The sequence below is a fragment of the Colletotrichum karsti genome (genome assembly GCF_011947395.1).
Source record: "Colletotrichum karsti strain CkLH20 chromosome Unknown Scaffold65, whole genome shotgun sequence".
Taxonomy (NCBI): domain Eukaryota; kingdom Fungi; phylum Ascomycota; class Sordariomycetes; order Glomerellales; family Glomerellaceae; genus Colletotrichum; species Colletotrichum karsti.
This window is the reverse complement of record NW_024065965.1, coordinates 47,983-71,031: the sequence shown is the minus strand read 5'-3', so window position 1 is coordinate 71,031 and position 23,049 is coordinate 47,983. Positions and strand designations below refer to the sequence as shown.

At 54.3% G+C, this 23,049-nt stretch overlaps 8 protein-coding genes across 8 annotated transcripts; 3 read left to right on the top strand and 5 right to left on the bottom strand.

Annotated features, from left to right (window-relative positions):
• Positions 1-389: 389 nt before the first annotated feature.
• Positions 390-1,343, top strand: CkaCkLH20_12765 (glutamyl endopeptidase; the record flags this gene model as incomplete). Its single annotated transcript, XM_038895477.1, has 1 exon — positions 390-1,343. The coding sequence occupies one exon, from the start codon at positions 390-392 to the stop codon at positions 1,341-1,343; it is 954 nt and encodes a 317-aa protein (XP_038739183.1).
• A 1,600-nt stretch (positions 1,344-2,943) lies between these two features.
• Positions 2,944-3,818, top strand: CkaCkLH20_12764 (uncharacterized protein; the record flags this gene model as incomplete). The annotated part of the gene is made up of 4 exons (XM_038895476.1): positions 2,944-3,327; positions 3,392-3,561; positions 3,624-3,690; positions 3,750-3,818. The coding sequence occupies 4 exons, from the start codon at positions 2,944-2,946 to the stop codon at positions 3,816-3,818; spliced, it is 690 nt and encodes a 229-aa protein (XP_038739182.1).
• A 3,005-nt stretch (positions 3,819-6,823) lies between these two features.
• CkaCkLH20_12763 (uncharacterized protein) lies at positions 6,824-7,831 on the bottom strand (the record flags this gene model as incomplete). Its single annotated transcript, XM_038895475.1, has 1 exon — positions 6,824-7,831. The coding sequence occupies one exon, from the start codon at positions 7,829-7,831 to the stop codon at positions 6,824-6,826; it is 1,008 nt and encodes a 335-aa protein (XP_038739181.1).
• Positions 7,832-8,628: 797 nt separating this feature from the next.
• CkaCkLH20_12762 (uncharacterized protein) lies at positions 8,629-9,377 on the top strand (the record flags this gene model as incomplete). The annotated part of the gene is made up of 2 exons (XM_038895474.1): positions 8,629-8,800; positions 8,893-9,377. 2 exons carry the CDS (start codon positions 8,629-8,631, stop codon positions 9,375-9,377), a joined length of 657 nt encoding a protein of 218 aa, XP_038739180.1.
• Positions 9,378-9,432: 55 nt separating this feature from the next.
• CkaCkLH20_12761 (uncharacterized protein) lies at positions 9,433-11,553 on the bottom strand (the record flags this gene model as incomplete). Its single annotated transcript, XM_038895473.1, has 1 exon — positions 9,433-11,553. The coding sequence occupies one exon, from the start codon at positions 11,551-11,553 to the stop codon at positions 9,433-9,435; it is 2,121 nt and encodes a 706-aa protein (XP_038739179.1).
• Positions 11,554-12,160: 607 nt separating this feature from the next.
• On the bottom strand, positions 12,161-13,982 carry CkaCkLH20_12760 (uncharacterized protein; the record flags this gene model as incomplete). Its single annotated transcript, XM_038895472.1, has 5 exons — positions 12,161-12,754; positions 12,825-13,055; positions 13,152-13,470; positions 13,595-13,678; positions 13,741-13,982. The coding sequence occupies 5 exons, from the start codon at positions 13,980-13,982 to the stop codon at positions 12,161-12,163; spliced, it is 1,470 nt and encodes a 489-aa protein (XP_038739178.1).
• A 778-nt stretch (positions 13,983-14,760) lies between these two features.
• Positions 14,761-16,586, bottom strand: CkaCkLH20_12759 (cytochrome P450; the record flags this gene model as incomplete). Its single annotated transcript, XM_038895471.1, has 5 exons — positions 14,761-14,926; positions 15,006-15,172; positions 15,245-15,559; positions 15,660-16,442; positions 16,503-16,586. 5 exons carry the CDS (start codon positions 16,584-16,586, stop codon positions 14,761-14,763), a joined length of 1,515 nt encoding a protein of 504 aa, XP_038739177.1.
• A 1,251-nt stretch (positions 16,587-17,837) lies between these two features.
• On the bottom strand, positions 17,838-20,738 carry CkaCkLH20_12758 (uncharacterized protein; the record flags this gene model as incomplete). The annotated part of the gene is made up of 1 exon (XM_038895470.1): positions 17,838-20,738. One exon carries the CDS (start codon positions 20,736-20,738, stop codon positions 17,838-17,840), a length of 2,901 nt encoding a protein of 966 aa, XP_038739176.1.
• Positions 20,739-23,049: the final 2,311 nt, after the last annotated feature.

The window sequence follows — 23,049 nt, the reverse complement described above, 5'->3', positions numbered from 1 at the left end:
TTGAGTTGTCTAGCTCATGCCCATAGGTTCGATGCGTCTCCATGTCAGACTTATTCTCATTTCAGGGTTGTTTTCTCGAGTTATGCGTCTTGGCGCTCGGACTTCTAAGCGCGTAGCCTGCGTAAAGTTGGGTTGCAGGATTTCTAGCCCTGCAACTCCAAGGGTAAACGCATCCATAAGCGACATTCCGGTGAAAGGCGTGCTGTAGTCCGAGTATTGTGCTGTTGACTCCATATTGTCAGGTTGTTCCGCCTAGACTTAATAACTCACAACATTATATAAGGAGCCTCATCTCCAGCTGGACCGTAAGGAGCTTGTATAGGCCAGGCCAACTCAGCTATTCTTCCATCTTTCGCTAAACTTCCTCACAACCCTTTGGTAGCTCCATCATGGTTCGTCTCAACGCTCTTACGGCTGCTGCCGTCCTGTCTTTTGCCTCGGCTGTCTATGGCGCACCTACGCCGGATGAAGTCAACTTGCCTCAGCCTGAGGACTTCAAGACTCAACTCGGGTACGACCCCGACTATGATGTCGCTGTTCGAGGCACGCGGAGAGTTGCGAGCAACAAGAAGATTTCCGAGATCATCCCGGAAATCATCACCGTGAATGTTGCCGACATCCCGCAGAGCAACGCCACAGAGTTTCCCGCCTCGATCATTGGCCCTGCGGAGCCGGAGTCCGCCAAGCGTGCCATTCTCGGCAACGATGACCGCGTGCTCTGGACGAACAGAGACTACCCCTACCGTGCAATGGGAAGAATCTCCCTGTCCAACGGAGTGTTCTGCAGCGGCGCTCTTATCGGATCCCGGCACGTGGCCACTGCTCGCCACTGCATCCCCGGCGAAGGCGTTTCCGCCCGTTTCCAGCCGGCTTACGACAACGGCGAGGTCCTTGGCGGCTATGATGTGTCCGTGGTCTTCCATGCCACATACGGCCAGACCGGCTGGTGCGCGAACGGCTACGATTGGGCCATCTTCGTCCTCGCCGAGAAGGCAGGAACTGCCAACGGCTGGCTCGGACTCAAGACCGTCAACCCCGACACGCAGCTCAACAAGCCCCTCTTCTTCCACTACGGATACCCGGGAGACAAGGGTGGATCGCGACCTTACCGTCAGGAGTCCATCACAGCCACGGCTGCGACTGGATGTGACCGTGGATCACCAGTTGTCACCGATACTGACTCTGCAGGAGGTCAGTCCGGCGGCCCCGTCTGGATTTATGAGGATGGTAGCCGTTATCTGTATGCAATTCATGTTGGCAGCACCGATACTTTCTCTGTTGCGGCAGGAGGTCCGTCGCTCTTTGATGGCTTCGGGATTTTGCTTAAGGACTACCCGTACTAGAGCTGTACGGAGCATGTCTCGCATGCCTACATCTTCAGTTGCTCAATCATTGCCAACCATAGATTGAGCTCAGCAAAGGCATGGCTACATAGTTCTTACTACATAGTTGAGACAATGATCAAGAATGTTCTTGGCGACTACAGTTTGTGCGTGCGCAATGTTATGTCCATGTCGTTACTCACTCGTTCACACTCAAAGCAGTATACTTAGTTTCTCATAACACAATTCAGACTCAAATGTACAGTCTTGAGCTACGACTTGGAACGCCCAATCTAACCAGCAGGAATTTGCAAGGAGGCCAAGCAGAAAATACGATCCGGTGGGATACTTGGCGGAGGGAATAGAGTGCCACGAACATTAGTTAGTCTCGCACTGAGCATTCGACACAAGGATGCGGCGCATTGGCAACTGCAGAGCCTCACGATAGTTGAGTCAAACCCCTAGGTTCCTATCGGCAATTGGGCCGCGGGACCCGTATAAATCAGCCCTGGGGAGAAAATACTAGGTTGATGCAACATCCACAGTGATCTAGCGGTTATATCGAAGATCCATCCGTGTTCAGACAAGGATTACCGTTGTTCTTGAAGCGTCAGTAGCATCTGTGCGGCGCAATAGATCGATCTAGCCGAGGCGTTCATCTGGTGGTAAAAGAAAACTTTATCGAATATCTCGGTGAAGTTTTCCTACATTGAAAGATTGTATTGCCCCGCAGTGATATTGGACTTTAAGTGCATCCTCTTGGCACAGAGAGGAACTTGCATGGTTAGTCAGGCGTGTGTGATATCTTGTCGACAATGTGGGAGAGAGCTGGGCGTGTCAAGGTTGCTACTTGAGATGAACTCTCTCGCCGAATGATCAGGCCAGCACCAAAGAGTCTGGTAGCAAGTTTCTAGCAGGATGGACTTCAACCTGGCTTTCCTATCACTCCTCATGTTATTGGCCTTACATCCTGATCAAATCGAGTACTGCGCGGAAGAGTCACCATGTTCAGATGACTGACATAGACAGGATCAGAACCACGAATCCCCTTTTGCACGGTCTTCATCATAAGCTTTCCGATGGGAGGTTTCCAATAGACATCAGAAGAAGTCTGTGCCTGTTCGTGCTACTGGTCCCTAAAGAGCTTCATGATCAATGCAAAAGCTAAGCTCTGGCCACTGCCAACGTCGAGTAAGATAATGATGGGGGCCAAAGTAGTGCCAAGACAACAGTGGCGCAGCCGGCAATTCAACATGCGGTAATGGGCGTCTTATGATCCGTGTACCACTATTTACATTGTCATACCTTGTGGCTCATCCAAGAGGTTGAAGCTATCGATGAGGCCGCGATGTGGGCTTTGTCGACTCAGCGGGCAGAATTGACTGTTTCGATGTGTTCCTTCGCCAAAGAACAGCTTGGCCAAATGAGCTGGCTCGTGAATCTTGGCTCGACTGACATAGGTTGAGGTATAAGAAGGACTCATGGAGTCCCATCCAGCCCAATCTTGAATCATCAGCTCAACACAGTTCACTCACTTCGTTCTTTACTATCATTGTCACTCTTTCGAACTCAAACATTTACTTTCTATAGAATCGCTCTTTTCTCTTCAATACTTCTCAAAATGCGCTTCTCTGCTGCCACGCTTCTTCAGGTTGCGCTCTGCGCCTCCTCTGTCAACGCCTTGGCGTTGCCCCAGGCTGATACCAAGCCCATCGACGAGCGAGCTGCTGTTGGCGACCTCGTCCCTACCATTGAAGCGTCCCTCGCCTCGCGGGCTGACCTTCCACCTTCTGGTTCCGTCTCTCTCACAGGTCAGAAGGACACCGATGGAAAGTTCATCGTCAAGCCTGCCCCCGAAGGCGAAGACACCCAGGCGCTGCAGAGGCGCGCCAGTCCTGCTGTTGTTGCCATCGCAACACCCCTCATCAACGGAATCGGGGCTGTTACTGCCGCCGCCATTAAAGCTGCCATTGGCGGCCTGGTTTCCATGGCTTTCTGGAATCCCGTACGTTTTAGTCTTGCCATCGCCCGAGAGAGAATTTATCAAAAGTAACATACATACTTGCCAGGTCCGCGAGAACTTCACCAAGAACACCGTCAAGCGCATGTGGGATAGCAACCCCAACCCCAGCCTCTACGCGGCCGCGGTTTGTTACAACAAAGGCTATGGTCTTCAGCGGCCCGACGGGGTCAGTGGAAAGGTCAGCGCTAAGCTTAGCCTTGGTGCTCTGAACACAGAGTAAGTCCATAGTCAACGTCTCAATCTCTCTGTATGACCGCGCAACTAACGAAACTTCACAGCTATGATTGCATGTACATGGAGGGCAACAACCAGTTCTACACGCACAGCGAAGGCGGCTACATCAACGTGAGTTATCTCTGAACAGAATGTCACGGGAAAAGACTTACTAACGACGTGTTACTCAGCTTGCTTACCACTACGACTCCAACCGCTGCACCTTCATCAGGGACAACGGTGACCTTCACTGCCGGTAGAGTCGCAGTGGTATAAAGTCGCAGTGGTTCAGGTGGAGATGTTCTATGAGTTGTCCATAATGCTTTTTATTTTCATGTTTCCGTCTTTCTGATGTAAGTCCGATATCTACGTCTCCGTGTCTATATGTATGCCGCGAACCGCAATCTTTGCTCTTTGGGTGTGAGACCTCTTGAGATGGCCGGTAGGGGTCCGGTAGCGACTTTAGTCAGCCGCTGCTGACCAAATACACAATCACTAATCGTTCCAACCAACAAATCCAATTGCTCTCTGCGGTCGTGCATCCTTCACAGTCTGCGATGGTTTTAAGCACCACCGGAAAAGCAAAACTGCTATTGCGAAACCTCGATTTAGAAGATGTCTTCATCCACATCATTGAAAAGAGGCAGACCATCAAATCACGATTCCATCACGCAGGGCTTCGGGCCCGTTTCCTGCCAGAAATGTCGCTCGAGGAAGATTAAGGTACGAAAAGCTGAGCAAAAGATTCAAAACCTATCGAGAAAGAGTAGCCGCTCTACCAATTGAGCAGTTTGAGCTAATCGCTTTGAGATAGTGCGGGGGAGAATATCCCTCGTGTCTTGCCTGCGTCAAAGCAGATGTCCCATGTATCATCGCGGACCCTTCAGCGCCAAGAGAGGTCACCCGAAAGTAGGTCAATGAACTCAGTGGCCATCCCACAACAAAGAACACATGAAAAATGCTGACATTGATGTTGCCTAGGGAGTTCGCTCAGCTACAGCAAAAGCTGTCGAGGCTCGAGTCTGCCCTTTCCTTGGATGGGTCTGCAACGCAGTGTGGCAGATCAGCCGAGGTCCCTCGGTTCCAGTCGAGTGAATTGAGCCCGGGAGCAAGCCGTTATGTTGGCGAGGAAAATGGGATGAAGTAGGTCCATTCAAACATATCACTCTAAGCCTCCGATAGAATCACATTAGTTGACAAGAACGCAGTTTCTTCCTAACGAGGCTCCAAACCTTTCGCACGCAACAACACTCCTCCACGTTGCGCCAACGCAGCTTGCTGTCTCAGGTCACGTCCCCGTCAATCTTCCATCACCCACCGCACCGAATCCCACCTCGCGCCGCTGCATCTCGAGCATTGAAGGAATAGTATGATGAACTCATTCTCTATGACCCCTATGACACATGCTGACGCTTTCCCTGCTCCCAGCTTCGTGGGATTCCATGTTGCACATCCAATCTTGGACGAATCCAAGACCTATGCCACGCTGGATGACTTACCCTCTGTCCGCGCAGATTCGTCTGCCCTGTCAAGTTCAGAAAGACATGGCTTGTTTCAGCTGAACATGGCTCTGGCGCTTGGAAGTATCGGGCCGTTCCGCGATGGCGACTTTGACTTCCATCCCTTCGGATTCTTCACCGCTGCGTTGGAGGCGAACCCCATATCAGCATCGTGCTTCAGCACTGTCGAAGACATAGAGAATCTCATGCTTATTGCCCACTTCGGCGTCTTTTATAACATAGGTGAGTCTCCAGCACCACTTACCAGTTGCTTGACCCGAGTCTTGCGAGGTATTATGCTCACACATTGTAGGGTGGTCCATCTGGGAGCTTGGGCGCCTCTGTATGAGAATGAGTGTGGAGTTAGGCCTGCATCAACAACGAGCCCATCTTCCCGGTGAGCATGCTATTGACATCGATCGGTGTCGGACAATATTCTGGGAGGTGTACTTGTTGGACCGCCTTTCTTCGTCTACTTTGGGCCGTCCACTTGCCATTCAAGACTCAGCAATCACCGCTCGACTGCCTGGAGGCCAGCAACTCTCACTGGAAACGCTTTTACCGTCCCCTGCAACCCCGTTTAGCTGGCGTGTAGGCCTGGGCCGCCTTCAATCCAAGATTCATCGCGCCCTGAGCGCTAAAGACGCAACACACTTGGCGGCGAACAGGTTTTGGCAGAGCTCAGCCCCCGGTCAAGATTGCCATATAGGTCGGCGTCTCTCCTTGCTTCGAAAGTTTCATAACGAGTTGCTGGATTGGCGGTCCAAAGCACCGAAGTCGACAGTCCCACGATGCCTCTATGAGACCTCCGAGTATTACGAACTAGCGTACCAGGAAGCGCGTCTCCATCTTCTCCGAACCGTTATCGACAAGCTTCCTCCAAGCACAAAGATACCACCGGAGAGTCTTCTACGGCCGTGTCTCCAGTCGGCCTGCACCATCATCACCACATTTGACCACCTGAAACGCAGCAATCGAGTCACCTTCACGCGAGCATACACGCACATGATTTTCGTCAGCAGCCTGGTCGTGGCGTATTGCATCAACGTGGACATGTATCAAGGACGGCAGCCGAATGGGCAGAGCGCAGACATGGACTATGAAAGTTGGCTGTCCAATGTCACGGATCCGTCGTTCAACTTGGACGCGAACGCCGTATGGGCAATTCTCTCAGTCGCAGGGAATCTTTTGTCTTGGTTTGCCCGAAATATGCCTGACGTGGCAATATACACCAACTTCTTCCATGATCTCAGAAAGGGGCTTGAGACAAGCTGGGCGAACGTGCCCCGAGAAGACCAGCGAGAAGAGGCATCTCGATTGACTAGCTCAAATGCCGCTGTTACGAAGTCTCCCACAAGCAATATGATCGTGGCGGGTGCTAGTAGAGAGAATACCCAAACATTGGCTCCTGGTCCTGAGGTGAGTTTGGATACCACCAATCCGGCACAAGAACCTGGCATACATGGATACAGTTACCTGTCTTCACTTGGAGAATCGTGGAACCCCGACGATCACGGGCCAGAAGTTCCCGTTGAGAATGAGTATCAACCATTTCTTGGAGGCACAAGTTCGTTACTTATAGAGGACTCGTGGCCTTTTTTGGACATTCTTGGTATGGAAGGGGTTGACGCTAGTATGTCTGGCTATGTGTGGGATACAACAGCTCACCCCCAATAATCGTCCTTGACTTCACTAGTGTTAGTGAAGCAGTTTTTAACAGGAACACAAGCAGGTGAAAGAATTCAGATTGAAAACTATAGATCTTATCACACCGAAGACTTGCTTAGACCCTGAAGAAAGTCGTAAACCTTGTCCGTCGCAGCGTTGATGGTTGCTATCTGAGTTTCGTCCGTCGCGGCCGCAATGTGAGGAGTTCCAACAAACCGTGGGCACTTCCATAAGCGGGCATACTTTTGAAGCGTCGGGGGTTCCTGGATATGACAGTCGAACCCGGCGCCCCAGATCCAGCCATGCTCAAGGGCCGTGGCCAGGTCATCTTCGTTGACGGTGCCCCCGCGAGCAGTGTTGAGCAGAATAGCCGTACTCTTCATGCGTTTCAACTGCGGTGCAGAGATAAGGTCCCTCGTCGCTGTCGTCAAAGGCACGTGAAGGGTGACGATATCCGAGGCATCAAGAATGTCGTCCAGGCTGTCGACCCGGCGATGGGGGATCGAGTTCCACGGACTGCTGCCGTGAGGTTCGAAGTACGGGTCGAAGGCTAGTATGGAGGCCTCCAGCCCCCCTACGAACATACGAGCAACAGCTTGCCCGATATGACCCATGCCGACGATGCCGACCACCTTCTTACGTAGCAGCATGCCGCTCACCGTCTCCTTGCGGCTAACCTCCCCGTCGACCCTCTGCCGTAAGACGATTTGAGGTACATCCCTAGCGACAGAGAAGGCCAAACATAACGTCATCTCCGCGACCGCTCCAGCGTTTACGCCGGGCGAATTGCAGACCTCGACGCTCCTGGCCTTGCAAGCCTCCAGGTCGATCTTGTCGAGCCCGACGCCTTGTTTGCCAATGACTTTCAGCTGCGGCGCCGCCACCAAATCATCGTCGGTGATGTAGAAGTCCTTAATGAGGATCGCCGTGGCGTTGGACTTCCAGTTGTTGGCCTCCGGGTCGCCAAACAGAACACAATCGAATAGAGACTGTGCGTAACAGACTGCTTCCGGGTGAAAGTCGCTGAGGATGTACAGCTTTGGCTTAGCCGGGGGATTCCGAGCAGCTACACGCTCAAGTCTTGGTTCAGACGCATGGGGTGTCATATTGTATGATTTTAATTGAGTTGAATAGATGGTGGCTTGAAGGACTGCATTTCTGTAGGTACGCATCTAGGAGCGAGCTTATTTATGAACATCCTTTTTACTTTGATGCTGATTTTCGTCCTTTTCGCCTCCCTTCCCCAGGCTCAGTGCTGTAAACATCCAGAATCCGACTGTGAGCGTGAATCAATCCAACCTGATGCAGCGAATGATAGCGTGGCTCGCGGCCGGCCCGACGGGCGCTCGCAAACTATCCGATCGGAGCTCGCTCACCGTCCGAATGTCCCACATCGTCCTTCTGGGACTTCATCCGTCGCAACATGAGCGAAGAAGTGGTCGGTTTGTTGCAGATCTCCATCTCTACTCACTATCGCTGTCCCATGGAAGGCCGGGACTGTTGGCAGGTCTGCTGCGGACGATCAACATGATTTATAGTTGTCCGTTTCTTTACCCGCCCATGATGCGATTCCCGTTATCTTGTCTTCCCAGCAAGCCTACGCCGAAGTTTTGAATAACTCGAAGCCATCACACTATAGTGTGAGGAACTTTACTGAGAATGTCGCAGACTTCAGTGTTAAATAACCTGTTGAATCAGGCTTCTGCCGATAAGCTGTGCAAGGTGCGTACACCATGAGGATGACCAGCAAGACCTATGGTCATCCCAAAAGCAAGAAATGCTCAGGTCATTAATAAGACTCTAACACAAACTTGGGGTAAAGGCATTCGGTATCAGATTCGTTACCAATCCGGCCGTGGTGCAGCTCGCTCGGAGTGCGGGATTCGACGCACTTTTCATCGACCTGGAGCACTCTACTCTATCGCTCGACGAAGCCAGCCGGCATTGCGTGGCAGGCCTCCAGAGCGGCATCACACCATTTGTACGAGTTCCGCACCAGTGTGGTAACGGGTTCGTGCAGCGTGTACTTGATGGCGGTGCGATGGGAGTTGTGTTCCCTCACATTCACAACGTCGGTACGTCATCTCATTCCATCACACCTATGGCTCACGCAGTTTACATCAAGACGCAAAAACGACTTATCTTGCTGACCTTTTTTCCATGACAGACGATGCCAAATCCGCCGTCGCCATCTCCAAATATCCCCCTCTCGGTGTCCGCTCTATGACGGGACAGCTACCCCTATTCGACCTAAAGCCGACGCCTGTCGATAGCATCATCGACCAGACCAACAAAATCGGATCTTCAGTGATCCTTATGATAGAGACGCGCGAGAGCGTTGACAATGTGAACGCCATCGCCGCTATCGAAGGCATCGACGTGCTCTTAATTGGCTCCAACGACCTCGCAATCGAGCTCGGCGTCCCCGGCGACTTCGGCAGCAAGGCGTATCGCAACGCACTGGAATCAGTCAGCTCCGCTTGCAAGGCCCACGGCAAGATATTCGGCCTGGCTGGGGTTTACGACGCGCCAGAGCTTCAGCGATGGGCCGTTGGTGAGCTAGGGGCGAGGTTCATCCTGGGACAACAGGATTCGGGACTTCTGGCGTCGGGGTCCAAGAAATGTATTGAATCTTTGAATAGCATTATCTGATGACGACGGAGGTCCAGTTGGGTGAAGCCGATGATGAGAAACTGGCTAGGAGCTCTCAGACTCCGTAAATATCTGGCTGCTGACCTGAAGCCGAAATATAGACTATTGCTTGTGCGAGTTGTCTCAGATGAAACGGTCCAATGCCTAAAGTAGCCTTGAAAGTTGATCGAATATCACTCTGAGGGGTACCTGTTCTGGCATCTTGGTGTAACCTCGCTCCCGAGCGTGGCAGCGAATGTTCGTTTACGACTGACCGAATGCCGTCGACCAAGGCTCGGTATTCGTGGATCTTGGGGAACTGACGTCCGACGATCTCCATATTATGCAACGCAACATCCAGAAGCTCGCCAAGAGGATAAGAACTCGCCGATGCCGGTGTTTTGCGAGCTTCTCTCTCGCCGACAGCCATGCAGTACAGACAAACCAGGCCCATAGAGAAAGCACTGTATCCTGTTATGAATGACAGAAAGTTCCGCCTGACCATGCGTCTGCGGTGGAAGCTCTGCGCCACGGCCCGAGAGATATCTACGAGGTTCATATTGGCAACCCGCCTCTGCTCGCATTCGAGGCACTCTCCAGGCGATAACAACGTTGTGCAATACCCGTACCGAACGTAAGCGAGTATGTCATCGGTGTTGTTAGTCTCGTCGAAAATATAGCCTGTTAATATCTTCCTGATAGCGATCCTGAGACAGAGAGTGTTGAATAGAGAAGTCTGGTGCAGGTTGATTTCTTGCAGGGCCGGGTTATCTCGAGAAGGCATGCTCGCCCGCCATTCCAGGGCATGCCCAATGCACAGCTCAAAGATTCCAGTATCTGTATCTGAGCCACGTGAAGGGTCATCGGCTACCGAGGAGAGTAGGATGCCGTAACGAAAGAGATGGACGTAGGAGACCTCCTTATTACCTGGGACCTCAGGCTCTCCGTCAGGATTTGGGAGTAACGTCGTGATATCTCGTTCGTCAATCGAGAAGGGTCTCCCCAAGCCAGCGCAAATCAGACGGTCAAGCCAATAGCATCCCCAGAATGCCCACCGTTTCTGCTGCGTCTCGGCAAGGGATACATCTGTCCGGTCCCTCGAGTCCTCGCGGTGATATCCCAGCGCAATACACTTGCTCATCGCGAACCCGACAAGATGCCATGCGGAACCCGCCGTAGAACAGTGGAGCGACAGAATAACGAGCATCTGGAGGCACTGGATGATGTCCACCCCGTCCTCCTGGTTGAACACGCGGTCCAGAATCCGAAGGCACTTGCCCAGCAGGTGGACCAGCACCCAGGAACCCTGCGCGATGGGGTAATTGTCGCTCACGAGGGGAACTATGGCAACGACGGCGTAGGCCATAAAGATGTGCGCCGGGTCCGTCTCCAAGACCCGCTTATACTCGTCGTCGTCCGCGGCGGAGATGGCGTCGATCCCGGCCTGTACTTTGGCTAGGGGCAGTCTTGGAAAGCGGAAATCGACGAGCTCGAGGTACGTCGCCAGGGCCTTGGCGGCCTCGCGTCGAGGGATGTGCAGGCGGCGCGAGACGCCGACGGGGTCGCGGATGTACTGCGAGATGCCGTCCCAGAGCGGGTCGACGCGAGCCGTGAGCTCCGGGTTACCGCCGTACGTCTCCGTCACGCCGGCGACTAGCCGCGCCATGGAGAGCTGTTTGAGGAACTCTTCCTGACGGCTGCGCGGTTCGGCCATTGCGCTCAGCGAGAGAAAGGAGATGTCCATGCCGCACGCGGTGGGTAAGACGTCTTCAGCGTGTTGACTGCTGTTGGCCTCATTCTCAACGCGCATTCTTGGCATCGAATGTGTCGTAAGCTCGCCTTCGGGCGAGCTGCTAGGTTCGGGATCCGTTACAACCACGCCACGTCTCGCGGCTTCACTTTCCAGGCAAGCTATCCGCTCCAAGAGCGTCGTCACGGCCCCCTTACGTGTGATCTCGTCGTCCTTGCCCCGCACGACGCCCTTCTCTCTCTCCGAGCGTGCGCAGACGGCGCCGGAGGCCTCGCGACATGGGGTGCAGACGGGTAGGATCCTATCGCAGCGTTGTTTCCGCCGCGCGCATCTCTCGCAGGCGAATAGACGCAGACGTAGCTCTCCGTCGGGGCCTGTCCGTAGCGTCGGCGCCGAGTCGACGGTGGTAGTGGCGGAGGGCGATGTCGAGAATGGTGTTGGGGCCATGTCGGAGCTGGGGCAGGGATGGGTTCGGACCCCTTTCCTGTCTGTAAGTCCTATGAGTTTGAGGTTGAATTATCTGCTCATTTACTCCATTCTTCTATTTCACTTCTATTCCATTCATTAGCCGAGCTTACAGTAACCGGTAAAGGCGGTCGCAACACGTCCGATGGCCTCGGCAATGTTTCCGGTCTAGACGGAGCTTAGCAGTCCAATTATTCCCCGCTTCCCACGCCCTACGCCCTACCAAAGGATGCAGCGATCAAAATACGAAGGGTATTATTCGAAGGATCAAAGCAACATCAGTTCCAACATCAGTGATGGTTTTACCAGTGGGCCTTCGGGAAGCTTGAAAGTGGTCGACGAGGAGACACAGTAGGATGATGACGAGGTCAATAGTTACATAGTAGCCATCTTTTCACATTCAAGTTGTAGCCAACAAAGACCCGGTCCAATCGCTCGTCACAAATTGATTAACATAGCCCAACTAACTTCCGTAACCATACAAATCACACTGGGACTCTTGTGAGCCGTGATCTTGACTCAATTCCATCAGCACCAGACATCGACATGTCCACAAATTCGCACACAAAAAGTCTAGCCAAGACGACCTTCAAGTCGTAAATAGCTTCGCCGCCCCAACACCGCCTGCCCTCTCCACAAGCTTCTTATTCGCCCTCGTGAGATCCCACTTCAGAAACCCGCACGAGAGGGCACTCAGCACCGCAAACACGACCAGCAAGATCATGGCCAGCACGTACCGCGGCTCGTCCCTCTCCCTGAAGAAGTACGGACTCGCCACGTTCCCCAGCTGCGCCAGCACGTTGATCATGCTCGTTGCCACGGCGCGCTTCTCGGGCGTCTGGTCCAGCATGCCCGCGGCCCACGAGTAGACGAGCCCGTTCGCCGCGAAGCAGCCCGCGACGTACAGGAAGGACGCGGCGTAGCGCGCGGGGGCGTTGAGAGTCGCTACCGAGATGACGAAGCCCACGGCGGCGGTGAGCATTGGTAATGCGATGTGCGTGGAGCGTTCGCCGCGGCGGTCGCTGGAACGGGAGATCAGAAGGGAGAGGAGCGCGCCGACGAGGAAGGGGGGCGCGGTGCAGAGGAGGGTTACGGTCGAGGAGCCGAAGTTGAAGCCTTGCACGATGGAAGGGTAGAAGTAGTTAAACCCGTAGGCGGCGTGGTTACAAATAAGCATGAAGACCTATCATTTCCATTAGTTAAGTAAATGTCAAAGAGTGTTCGGCAGTGAAGAGTCTAGGGATTCAACGCACGAAGACCCAAGTACGATAGTCCGAGACGGCGCGCCGCAGTCCCCACCAGACGGATCGGTTGTTTTCCTGGGGAATGCGCTCCATGGCAATCCTGTCGAGTGCAACGAGTCGTTCCTCCTGCGTAAGTAGCCACTTTTGGCTGCCGGTCGTCGATTCGGGGAAGTCTGGTAGAAGAACCATGGCGAGCAGTGCCAGGAGGAAGTTGACGCTGCCGATAATGATGTAGAGCCACTACAACACGGGATCAGAAGTCAGCACATATTTCGGAAAGACTCGAGGAGTCTCACGGCATGGTGGAAGAGAAGTAAGGGGAGAAGAAGTATGTACCCTCCAACCAGCGAGCCCCATCGCCTGGTCCAGTCGCGCAAACACACCGGCGGCGATGAGACCGGAGAAGGCCGTCGCCACCACGAGACCGGAATATAAAATCGCCATGCGGAGCCCAAGCTCGCGCTTAGTGTACCAGCACGAGAGCAGGTAGAATACGCCCGGGAAGAAGGGCGCCTCAGCGACACCGAGGACGCAGCGGACGGCCAGCAAGTGGCCGAAGTTGTCGACGCTGGCGGTGGCGGCGGAGACGGCGGACCATACGCAGGCCCAGAGAGGGAGGTAGATTGACGGCCGGACGCGGGTGAGAATCATGTTGCTGGGGATCTGCATTATCATGTAACTTGATAGGTAAAAGTCGTCTCGGTTAGCCTGAACGCCTTCATAGGTAACTTAATACGGTGGGGTGGAGGAGTGCAAAGTCGGAGGAGAGGAAGACTTACCCGACGTTCAAGAGCGATACTGACGTGCTGAACTGCTCTCCTGTGAGATTAAGATCCTTCATAATCGTGTTCAGCTTCGCCTGGCTGCAAAGTCTCTCGTTAGCAGTGAAACTCTCCTCAACAGAATAGCAGCAAGCATCACTCACGCGATCGCCGTCCGGTCGAGATAGTTGAACAAGTACAAAACCCAAATAATGGGCATCAACGTCATGTCCAGTTTGCGCACGAGGGACTTAGAAGCTCTGTGCCAGTTCTCGTCTCTGGTCGGCTCCATCTCCTCGCCGGCGACTTCCTTCGCCGCCGCGTCCGCAGTATCCATGTCGCCGGGGCTCTCCCGATGCTCGGCATAGGTAGGCTGCTTTTCGTGATCGCATAGAGAAGGACCCATTCTGAACAACGGAATACAATTGTCAGTTACGAAGTCGAAAGTGTTGATAGTCGAGATCGAGAACAAGTGAAAGGATCTCCCAGCTGGGCTGAGACAGCCCCTTTCTTATATAAGTCCATCCTTCTGAGGACTGAGGTACCTAGAGTCAATGTCGGTGTTCCGCACTAGATCATACTGGAGCCGCGAAATGGATTCCAGGCCTTTGGAGTCGACCCCAGGCTCATTCGTGCCAAGCGACCCTTGCACCAACCTGGAGTGATAATCTGGAGACCCCACGGGGGCAAAGCCGGCTCAGACAGCCTGCCAATCGCCTCACGACCGATGCTGTGTCGTGGGGCCGAAGCTGAATGGGCTCAGGCTGCATTTCAGTGCCGGGCAATGCTGCACCACTCACGTTCCGTCCGCGCAATGTGTCCGACGAGATACACGGATACGGGTAGACGGACGAGCTTGTCACAAAGGCCGCACGTAGAAACTAGTTCATCGAATATATCGGTACACGGATTTCACAGTAAAAACGTGTACATCATTCAATCAGTACCTATGCTTGCAGTGGGTTATGTTATGTTAGCTCTTCCAAGGGCATTCGCGTGAGAGTATGTGAACGCGGTTGACTGGTTAGCTGGTTTGTACGTTGACCCAAGTTATTTTGTAAATGAGAGAAAAGCAAACCCTCTTTTCTAAGCTTTTCTAAAAGTATATCGAGGTGTGAGTTGTACGCTATATAAGTCTGATATCTGACTCAACGCAATGAACAACGAGCAGAACTTCTATCCATCTAAGCATCCACCTTCCTCGGCTTCAAGTAGACGTTCAAATCCCCCTTCAACCATAACGTGTAAACCTCTTCCTCATCGAACCACTTCTTCGAGTCCTCCGCGAGGGTCATGTCAAAGTTCCAAAGGACCCTGGCCAGAATGATGCGCATCTCAACGTACGCCAGGCTGGATTATTGCTGGTCAGTCCAACCCCCTCAAAGTTTCCGGTCACGACATCGTTGCCGAGGATGAGCGAGAGACTTACTTCTTGCCGATGCAGTTCCTCGGCCCATACGAAAACGGCTGCAGCGCATCCCTCTTATCATCGACAAACCGCGGATCACCGAGCCAACGCTCCGGGATGAACTCGTCGCACAGCGCAAAGTTCTTCGGGTCGCGGAACGTAGCGTAATGCCACACGCCAATGCTAGTCTGTAAAGAAACTCTCATCAGTTCTCACCACTCTCACAATGAAATCTCTCTCAGGGTGGCAACATGACTTACCCCGTGAGGAACGAACTTGCCGCAGATGACGTCCCCGCCGTCGCACACGCGCCGCAGGTTCGCGACGGGCGAGGGCGGGTGCATGCGCAGCGTCTCGTCCAATACGGCGAGCATGTACTCGAGCTTCTGGACGCTGACGAAGTCGATCTCGGCCTCGGTCGCGAACGAGCCCCGCACCTCGGCGACCAGCTTCGCCAGCACGTCCGGGTTCGTCGTGAGGAGGAACGTCGCGGCCGAGAGGGCCGTCGCCGTGGTCTCGGACCCGGCACCGATCAGGAGGGCGGCGTTTTCGTACATTTCTTCCCTGTTCATGGTCTTTCACATCGTCTTGTCAGCACCAGATCAACATCAGACCAGAAATCACCAGCAGCACGCGAAGGCCCCGTGGTTTTCCGAGACGAAGAAAAGCACTCACCAGGTCCCCCTTCATGGTCATGGCCTGTATGAAATCAGGCCTCTCCATCCCCAGCGCAAGCCTCTTGTCGACCTTGGCATGCGTCAAATCCGTATGCTCCTGCGCCTTCCTCCTCACCGACTCGGGAATCATCAACTTCAGCAACGGCGCGAACAGCGCGTACCGCCCGATCAGCCCCATCAGCGCGTTCTGCTTCACCGCGCCGAAGATGGCCGACACCCAGGGGTGGTAGTCGCTGTTCTGCAGACACCCGAACGGCTCCCCGAACGCCAGGTCCGAGATGATGTCGAACGTGCACCAGTTGTACCAGCTGACCATGTCGAGCTTCCGCGTCCCGCCCGCCGCGTTCTCGCGCAGCCGCTCGACCAGGAGGTCGACGTACTGCGTGATGAGCGGCTGCTGGTTCATCATGGCCTGCGCGGAGAAGCCGTGGGAGAGCAGCCGGCGGAAGCGGCGGTGGTCGTCGCGGTCGGCGCCGATGATGTTGCCCTTGAAGGGGGCGTGGAAGACGGGGTCTTTGACGTGCTCGGCCTGGCCCTGCTTGCGGTGGCCGAAGATGTCCTTCCAGGCGTTCGGGTCGGTGAAGGAGAGCTGGGTCGGGGTGATGCGGACGACGGGGCCGTATTGGGCGTGGAGGGCCGCGATGCGTTTGTGGGGTTGGCCGGTGGTGATCATGTGGGCGTAGAAGAGGTCGGTGGCGGCGGCCAGCTTGGGGCCTGGGTAGTGGCGGAGGGGGTGGAAGAAGAGGTTGTATATCACTCGTGCGAAGGCATAGCCGACGGGCTACGTGTGATGTCGTGTTAGCAGGTGGCATGCTTAGGGTAAGGCTAGAATGTGACGTACCAAGAGGATGAGGGAAAGGAGGAGGGTCTTTCCTGTGAGTCCATGGCTGATGCCATCAGCCACGGGAAAGCTGATGGAGGGCATGGTGGGAAAAGCCTAGTGGCCAGGTGTGTGTGTCAGAGTAACTTGAGTGATATCAGACGAGTAAAGCGTAGAGACAGAATAGCAAGCCCCTACTCCTTACAGGTCACACCCGAGTTTATATCATCCAATACCCTTCACCCCAACATAATCCAGGCGGCATCAAAAGCATCGGATGACAGGAGGACACCGACTCGGCACTTCCAACTGCACACGACGGGCCGAACCGTGCGCTGGTTATCGTGATCCCAATGTCCGTCTTGGCAGATTCACGACATTACAAAAACCACTGACGAGACGGTATTTGCAAGCACTTTCCGTCCGCGAGCAAAATCCCTAAGCCGTAGATCCATGCTCGTCAATCTGGGGGGCGGGATCTGTGCCGCCTTGCCGCCATCGATCGGGGCCGGCGCGGCGGATGCTTTTTCTGGCCCGGGATAGCATCCGCTTACAAATATGAGCACAACGGACCGTTGAAGCAGAGAGAGAGCGCCTAGTTCCAACCCGAATACGCCGTCTCCGATGTGGAGACGTCCCGGAGGTCGATTCCGGGAGAGTCCACCCCCACCACCCCGATCAATGACGACAACTCTAAAATACGGGGTTTCGTGAACGTTCTTGGCTTCGGGAGATAGCCAAACTGGAATTCCGTCACTCACCGTCAGCAATTACATAGTAATCTGGTCTGCAGGTTTCGAGCAATTTGTTGTGTGTTCAGGGTAGGCCAACGAGGCTCCTCCTCAAAGCTTGCCATAAAATACGTCAGCCATACTGGACCGTGAAGCGAATTGTAGCCAAGACTCTTTGCATTAGCTTATGTCTATCTCTAAATCTTTCATGCGTCTGTCTATATCGCTGATTCTTTATGCTGTTTGTCGACTGTCTGTCGCCGTCTGTTGCTGTACACCTTGATACTCAAGGCGCCGATCCAAAAAGAAAGTCCCATACTCCAGAGCAAACTTTATGCCTTCAACGCCCTAACAAAAACAAAACCGATTCAAACCTGTTTTCCTGTTTCCTGTTTCCCATCCACCTTGGTCGCTCCTTCGCAATGCTTCCCACTCTCCAACTACCGTAAAACCAAGTACAAATGAAATTCTATCTTCTCAAGGCGAGGTGTAATGCAGCAAAGCCACCACAGATACTTGATCTTGAGGCCTGAAGGATTGTATGTGATGCCATTCCGAGCCGTATGTAGCCGTCCAAGGCACAGCACCTCTAAACCCAGCGGCTCTCAATGAAATAGAGCCAGGTCTAGAAGCTGAGCAATCCGCTCCGCCTCTTGCCGAGCGGGTAAACCATGAGTGCGCTGAGGAACAGACCAACAGTAATACCAATCGCAACCTGAATGACGCTCAGAAGAACATTAAACGCCGAGTTGTTGAGGCTGGATGTGTCCACGGTACTCGAAGTTCCATTGTTATTGGTGATCTGGTCCGCTGATGTCACACCAGCAAGAAGAGATCCGCCTGCCGCGAGACCACTAGGCACTTGAACGAAAATAGCGGGCAACATGGCCGCAGCTGCCAGACCATATCCGATAGTGCGTTGCCGTTGAGGCTTGCCCTCGTCTGTTGGCTTTTCTGAAAAGGCTTCGGATGTCGGTGTCGCAGGCGTGGACTCGGGAGTATGCGTTCCACTGCCGCCAGATTGACCAGACATCTGGTACATGTCCGGACGAGGTCGCTCGTTTCGGCGACGGCTGGCGCTGACGAACCTCGGCTTGACCCGATCGTCAAACCAGTCGAGAAAGTCGAGAGAAAGGTTTCGAGCGTGGCGGCCCAGGCGAGAATAGAGATTAGCTAGTAGCCCAACCGTGAGAGCGCCAAGCATGTTGGAGATTTGCGGGTTGCCCACAAAGAAATCGGACGAGTAGTTGTTGACGAGAAACCCGGCGAGGGAGATGGTGATCATGACTGGCATCTGCTTCCACTTTGCCTGGTTGATGATGCAGAGACACAGGGTGAATGCTGGAACGAACAGCAAATACCACTGCCTATTGAGGGATCCTTCGCAGGTCGTCCGCGACTCGGCATGTCTGTCGATCATACCGTAAAGAGCAGTTCCGATTGTTGTTCCATAGCCGAGGAATAGAGTATAGATCATGGCGTAGACCATACGCACGCTGCCGGCGACCAGATTATGACTCTGGAGTTCCAAGCTACTACAAAGAACCATGTAACCGGGCAGAATAAGCGCGATGGAGCTCTGCGCCAAGGCTGAGAAGCAGAAGAGGCCGCCGTTGTCGATGGAGCCAAACATGCGAGCCAGGAAAGAAGTAACGATAGAGGCGGTGATTTCGAAAACATTGGCATACAACTCGTTCTGTGGAGCCAAAACCAGCTGCATGCATCCGACGATACATCCGAGAATGAAGGCGATGGGCAGATCGATGAAGCGGCCTTGGAAGGCAAAGGGGGCGACACTCGCGCTGGCGAAGCCGTAGACGATGACTCGCAACCAGACGGGGTATTTGGCCTTGTGGTTCGTGATTGTATCCAACATGATGATCGCCTCGTCGACACTGATGAGATCGTGGACGACCTGCTTATAGACGTCGTGAACATCGCGAAGCTTGCCCAAGTCGACACCATGGGGAGACCGCACGATCTTGACTTCGGTGGTGTGGGTGGCGCTATCATCGAAACTAATGATCATGCAACCTGGAATGTAGAGGAATTGTCCCTCGATCTCGAGGACACGAGACGACATCTTCATGTACTCCTCAAGGCGATGGGTAGGAGCACCGTACATCATCAGAGCTCGACAAAGCTTGACAAGGTACTTGTGCCTTGAGAGGATCTGGGCAATGTGCTTCGTGATGCGGATCTTATCCTCCGACTTGGACTTGGGCGATGATGTGCCCCAGCCGGACTTGCGCTTCTTCCCCTTCGGCGCTTCTTGCTTGATCTTCTGCGTCATACCAGCCGAGTACCCGCTGGAGCCGGGCGCCATCATTGCGGAGGACGACTTAAGCAGCTCCGTCAGAGCCATGGAGGACCTAGATCCTTGAGCCTTGTGGTAACTGAAAAGGCCGCTTGTTGGTCGGGAGGGGGCGGGTGACGCCGGGGCCGACGGCGGTGCGGAGTTGGGAGCGGAGGGCGGTGCGGAGGCGGGCACGGATCCGGGCGGGGAATGGTTCGGAGTGGTGCCGCCGCCGGGGGTGTTGCGACCACTGCTGCCGCCGCTGCCATTCTCATTGTAGAGCTTGAGCAGCGACGAGAGAATGCCACCGTGGTACTGCTTTGGCGGGGGGACGTAATCGTGAGCGTAGGACTGCTCCAACGTCGGGGTGGCCGTTCCCGATCGGCCACCAGGTGGCGCCTGGTGCTTGAAGTAGTCGTTGGGGCCCTTATTCCCCTTCTTCAGTCGCTGGGTGTGCGAGCGAACCAGGTTCTCTGCCGCCAGCTGGGAGTTCTTCCTTGGACGAGACCGAACTTTGCGGCGAGCTTCTTGCGATCCGTCGACACCGGAACTGAGACCTCCAACACGATCGAGATCCTCATCAGTCTCATCGTTAAAGGGATTGTGGGGATTCGGCATGTCCAGAGAGCCACGGCGGGAGGGCGGCGACGAGTAGTTCTCGATGCTGACTGCGAGTCTGTCGGCGCGCTGTCGTGCCTCCAGCCCGGATCGCTGCTGTCGTTCACCGGCAGTGCGCTCGGCAGCGTCGGCCTTCTCTCTCTCCTCGGGGGCGTCATAACTAGTGTTGCGGCGCAAGACGGGCCTAGGTCTACGAGGCGTGTCTGACGCTGCGGCCTCCTGGTTCTCCTCTGAGATGAGAACTTGGGTTAGAGCTCGACGCAGCTCACTCGCGTCAGGGGCGCCCTCAGGAACATCTCGTCTGGGAGTAGCGAACGGGTTAGAGTCGGGGCCCTCGGGCGACATGTTTTGCGAGAAGTAGTCGTTGTCGATAACAATGCTGGGTGGCCTGTCGTCGCCCTGAAAGCCTACACGCTTCTTTTCCTTCCTAGCTGAAGGCGTGGCAGACTGCGGGTGTAGCAGAGGAGGCGTCTGAAGCTTTTGCTCTTGTTGAGGCTGCGGCGGTTGAGGTGGTGAGGGGTCTGCGAACGGAGAGTGCGAGGGCTGGGGAGAATCATTCGAGCTGGTGTTGTTGGAGCTCGACGGCCCCGGATCCTGATTCGACCCCGACATGGTGCCGAAAGAAGAAAGTGATCGCCAGCGGGCTGGCCGATAGAAGTCGGACGCGCTGTCCTCGGGTCAAGATACCTTGAGTAACGGTACACAAATAGGTTCAAATAGATTGACGTTGTTGTGGATGTGGATAATTGGAACTGCTGGCGAGAGAGTGACGTTCTGTGGTTCGATGGCAGAGTCGCTCGGGAGTGTGCGTGATATCAAATGTCGTCGTCGTTCTCGTCTCGATTTCGCTTGATGAATGTTCAGTGGACTTCGCGGCGGTAACGGTTACGGTCAGGAAGGGCAAACATCGTGTGAGGGAAAAAGAGAATGGAACAGAGATCTGGTAGGTCGGATCGAAGAACACACGAAGGTAGGTTGGTAGGAGGGGAGGAGGGGGAGATCAATGGAGACCGGAGAACTGGAAACAGGCGGAAGCGGCGGAGAGACGGGACGTAATGAATGGCAAAAAAAGAAGAAGGGAAGGGACGGATGGAGACGACGAGGAGTCGAGAATGTGACTTGAGGAGGAGCACAGGACTTGTTGGACGTGGATATGGACGGGATCATGGACGTGGATGGAGCGAGCGACCCCGACCGGCCGGCTTGGAAGCTCCTCCCGTCTCCACGGGCCTTGCTTGGTGTTTTCTGCGTCTGCGGAAAGGACCCAGTTGCTCTTTCTCCTAGGAAAATGAAAATCTGCTAGGAAATTGGCGGTGCCGGACCGCATTCTGCTTATCACGCAAGAAACCGATGGACCATGGCCGGTGAGGTAGGTGGTGGACTCGCAAGTGACTGTTTGGCAGCGTTGAACCATGTCGATGTCGGACTTGCAGCGCCGTCTCCATCGTGATTCTCCATAGGCCACGCCCGCGAGCTTCGAGTCCACGCCCCAAAGTCCAAATCGATATCCATAGAGTGCCCACAATCCACGCCAAAGCCCTGTCGACGCAAGGTCTCGTCCTGTTCTTGGCCTGCCTTGCCAGTCATGGGCGTGGCCAAAGGCAAAGGCAAATGGTAAAGGAGGGGCGGACGGGCTCGGGCTGGCGGGGCGAGAAAGAAAGATTCAGTGAGGAAGAAAAAAACACGAGGGTCCACAGCAAGCGTCAGAGAGAAGTGGAGAGAATTGACGATGGTGGTTGAACTTTGTGCTTGCTGGCTGCCGGTGAGTGAAGTGTTGTGTGTGACTGAGTAACGGAGTTGACGCGGTTTGAATTGGTGAAAATGATTAGCCCGAGTACACGGCGATAGGAGGGAAGATGGAGGGAAGTAAAGGTACGTACAGAGATATCAACGATGTACGTATTTACAAAGATACTCGGATGAAATGACACGTACCGACGTGTTCCTGATACACCACAGCAACTTTTAGAACGGTACGTATTCAAGTGCCAGAATGGCTTTCCTTGCCGCCAGAAATGGGATTGTTGCTAGAAACATTGGGTCTTTCCGTGGAAACCCCTATCGAAGACGCCTATCACGTTCAGAGATATCATCAAACAGTGGATGAGATGTGAATCATAAGCAAGGTAGCTGTTGAGAATGGCCATTCTGACTGGCTGGTGGCCAACTCTGCAGCATGGTTTTCAATCCGAATTCCATGCGAAAGCGGCTGCTTTGAGGCGTCTATTCGGACGATCAACGATGAACCCCCAATTCTTTTCCCCTTGATCACTCACCCCTCTACCCCTCGACCAAGTACACAACATGTCTCGTCCACGCCGTGTACCTTACAGTGGCCCCCGTGCCCCCATGCCACGCCATCAGAACACCCTGCGCTGAGCCAAGTGAAGCTCTGCTGAGCTGTCCGCACCATGAGCGCTCATCATTGCCTCTTCTCACCACCTTCAGACCATCAATCGCTATTAGCGCCGTCATGTCCGCGTACACGTGCCTCGCCCAAGACATGCTGTGGAATCGCTGTCGTGTAATTCAGTCGTGGCAGAAGCTGCCCTCACCTGAGGTGAACCGCAGCTCGGCATCACAGATACGAGGCATGAGACGATACAGTGCTGATGCGAAGTGGGCTGCACACAGCACGCGCATCAATCCTTCAGCATTACCCAGTGTTCTGACCTCAAGATAGCTCAGCTCAGGTCCCATACGCAATGCGACATGAAGGGTTCCCCGACACCTCCTGAGAGGGCTGAGCTCAGCTGGAAGAAGCCCGGTTCCTTGTCCAATAACCGCCACGAATAGGGATTACAAACACTCTCTCGCCGCGACGGAGATATTCGCAGAGGCTCCCCTTTAATCAAGCCGCGGTAGCCCTGTCGGGGAACCGAAAAAGTTAGCAGAAGCCAAGCCAATGCCCGTCCATCCCAAC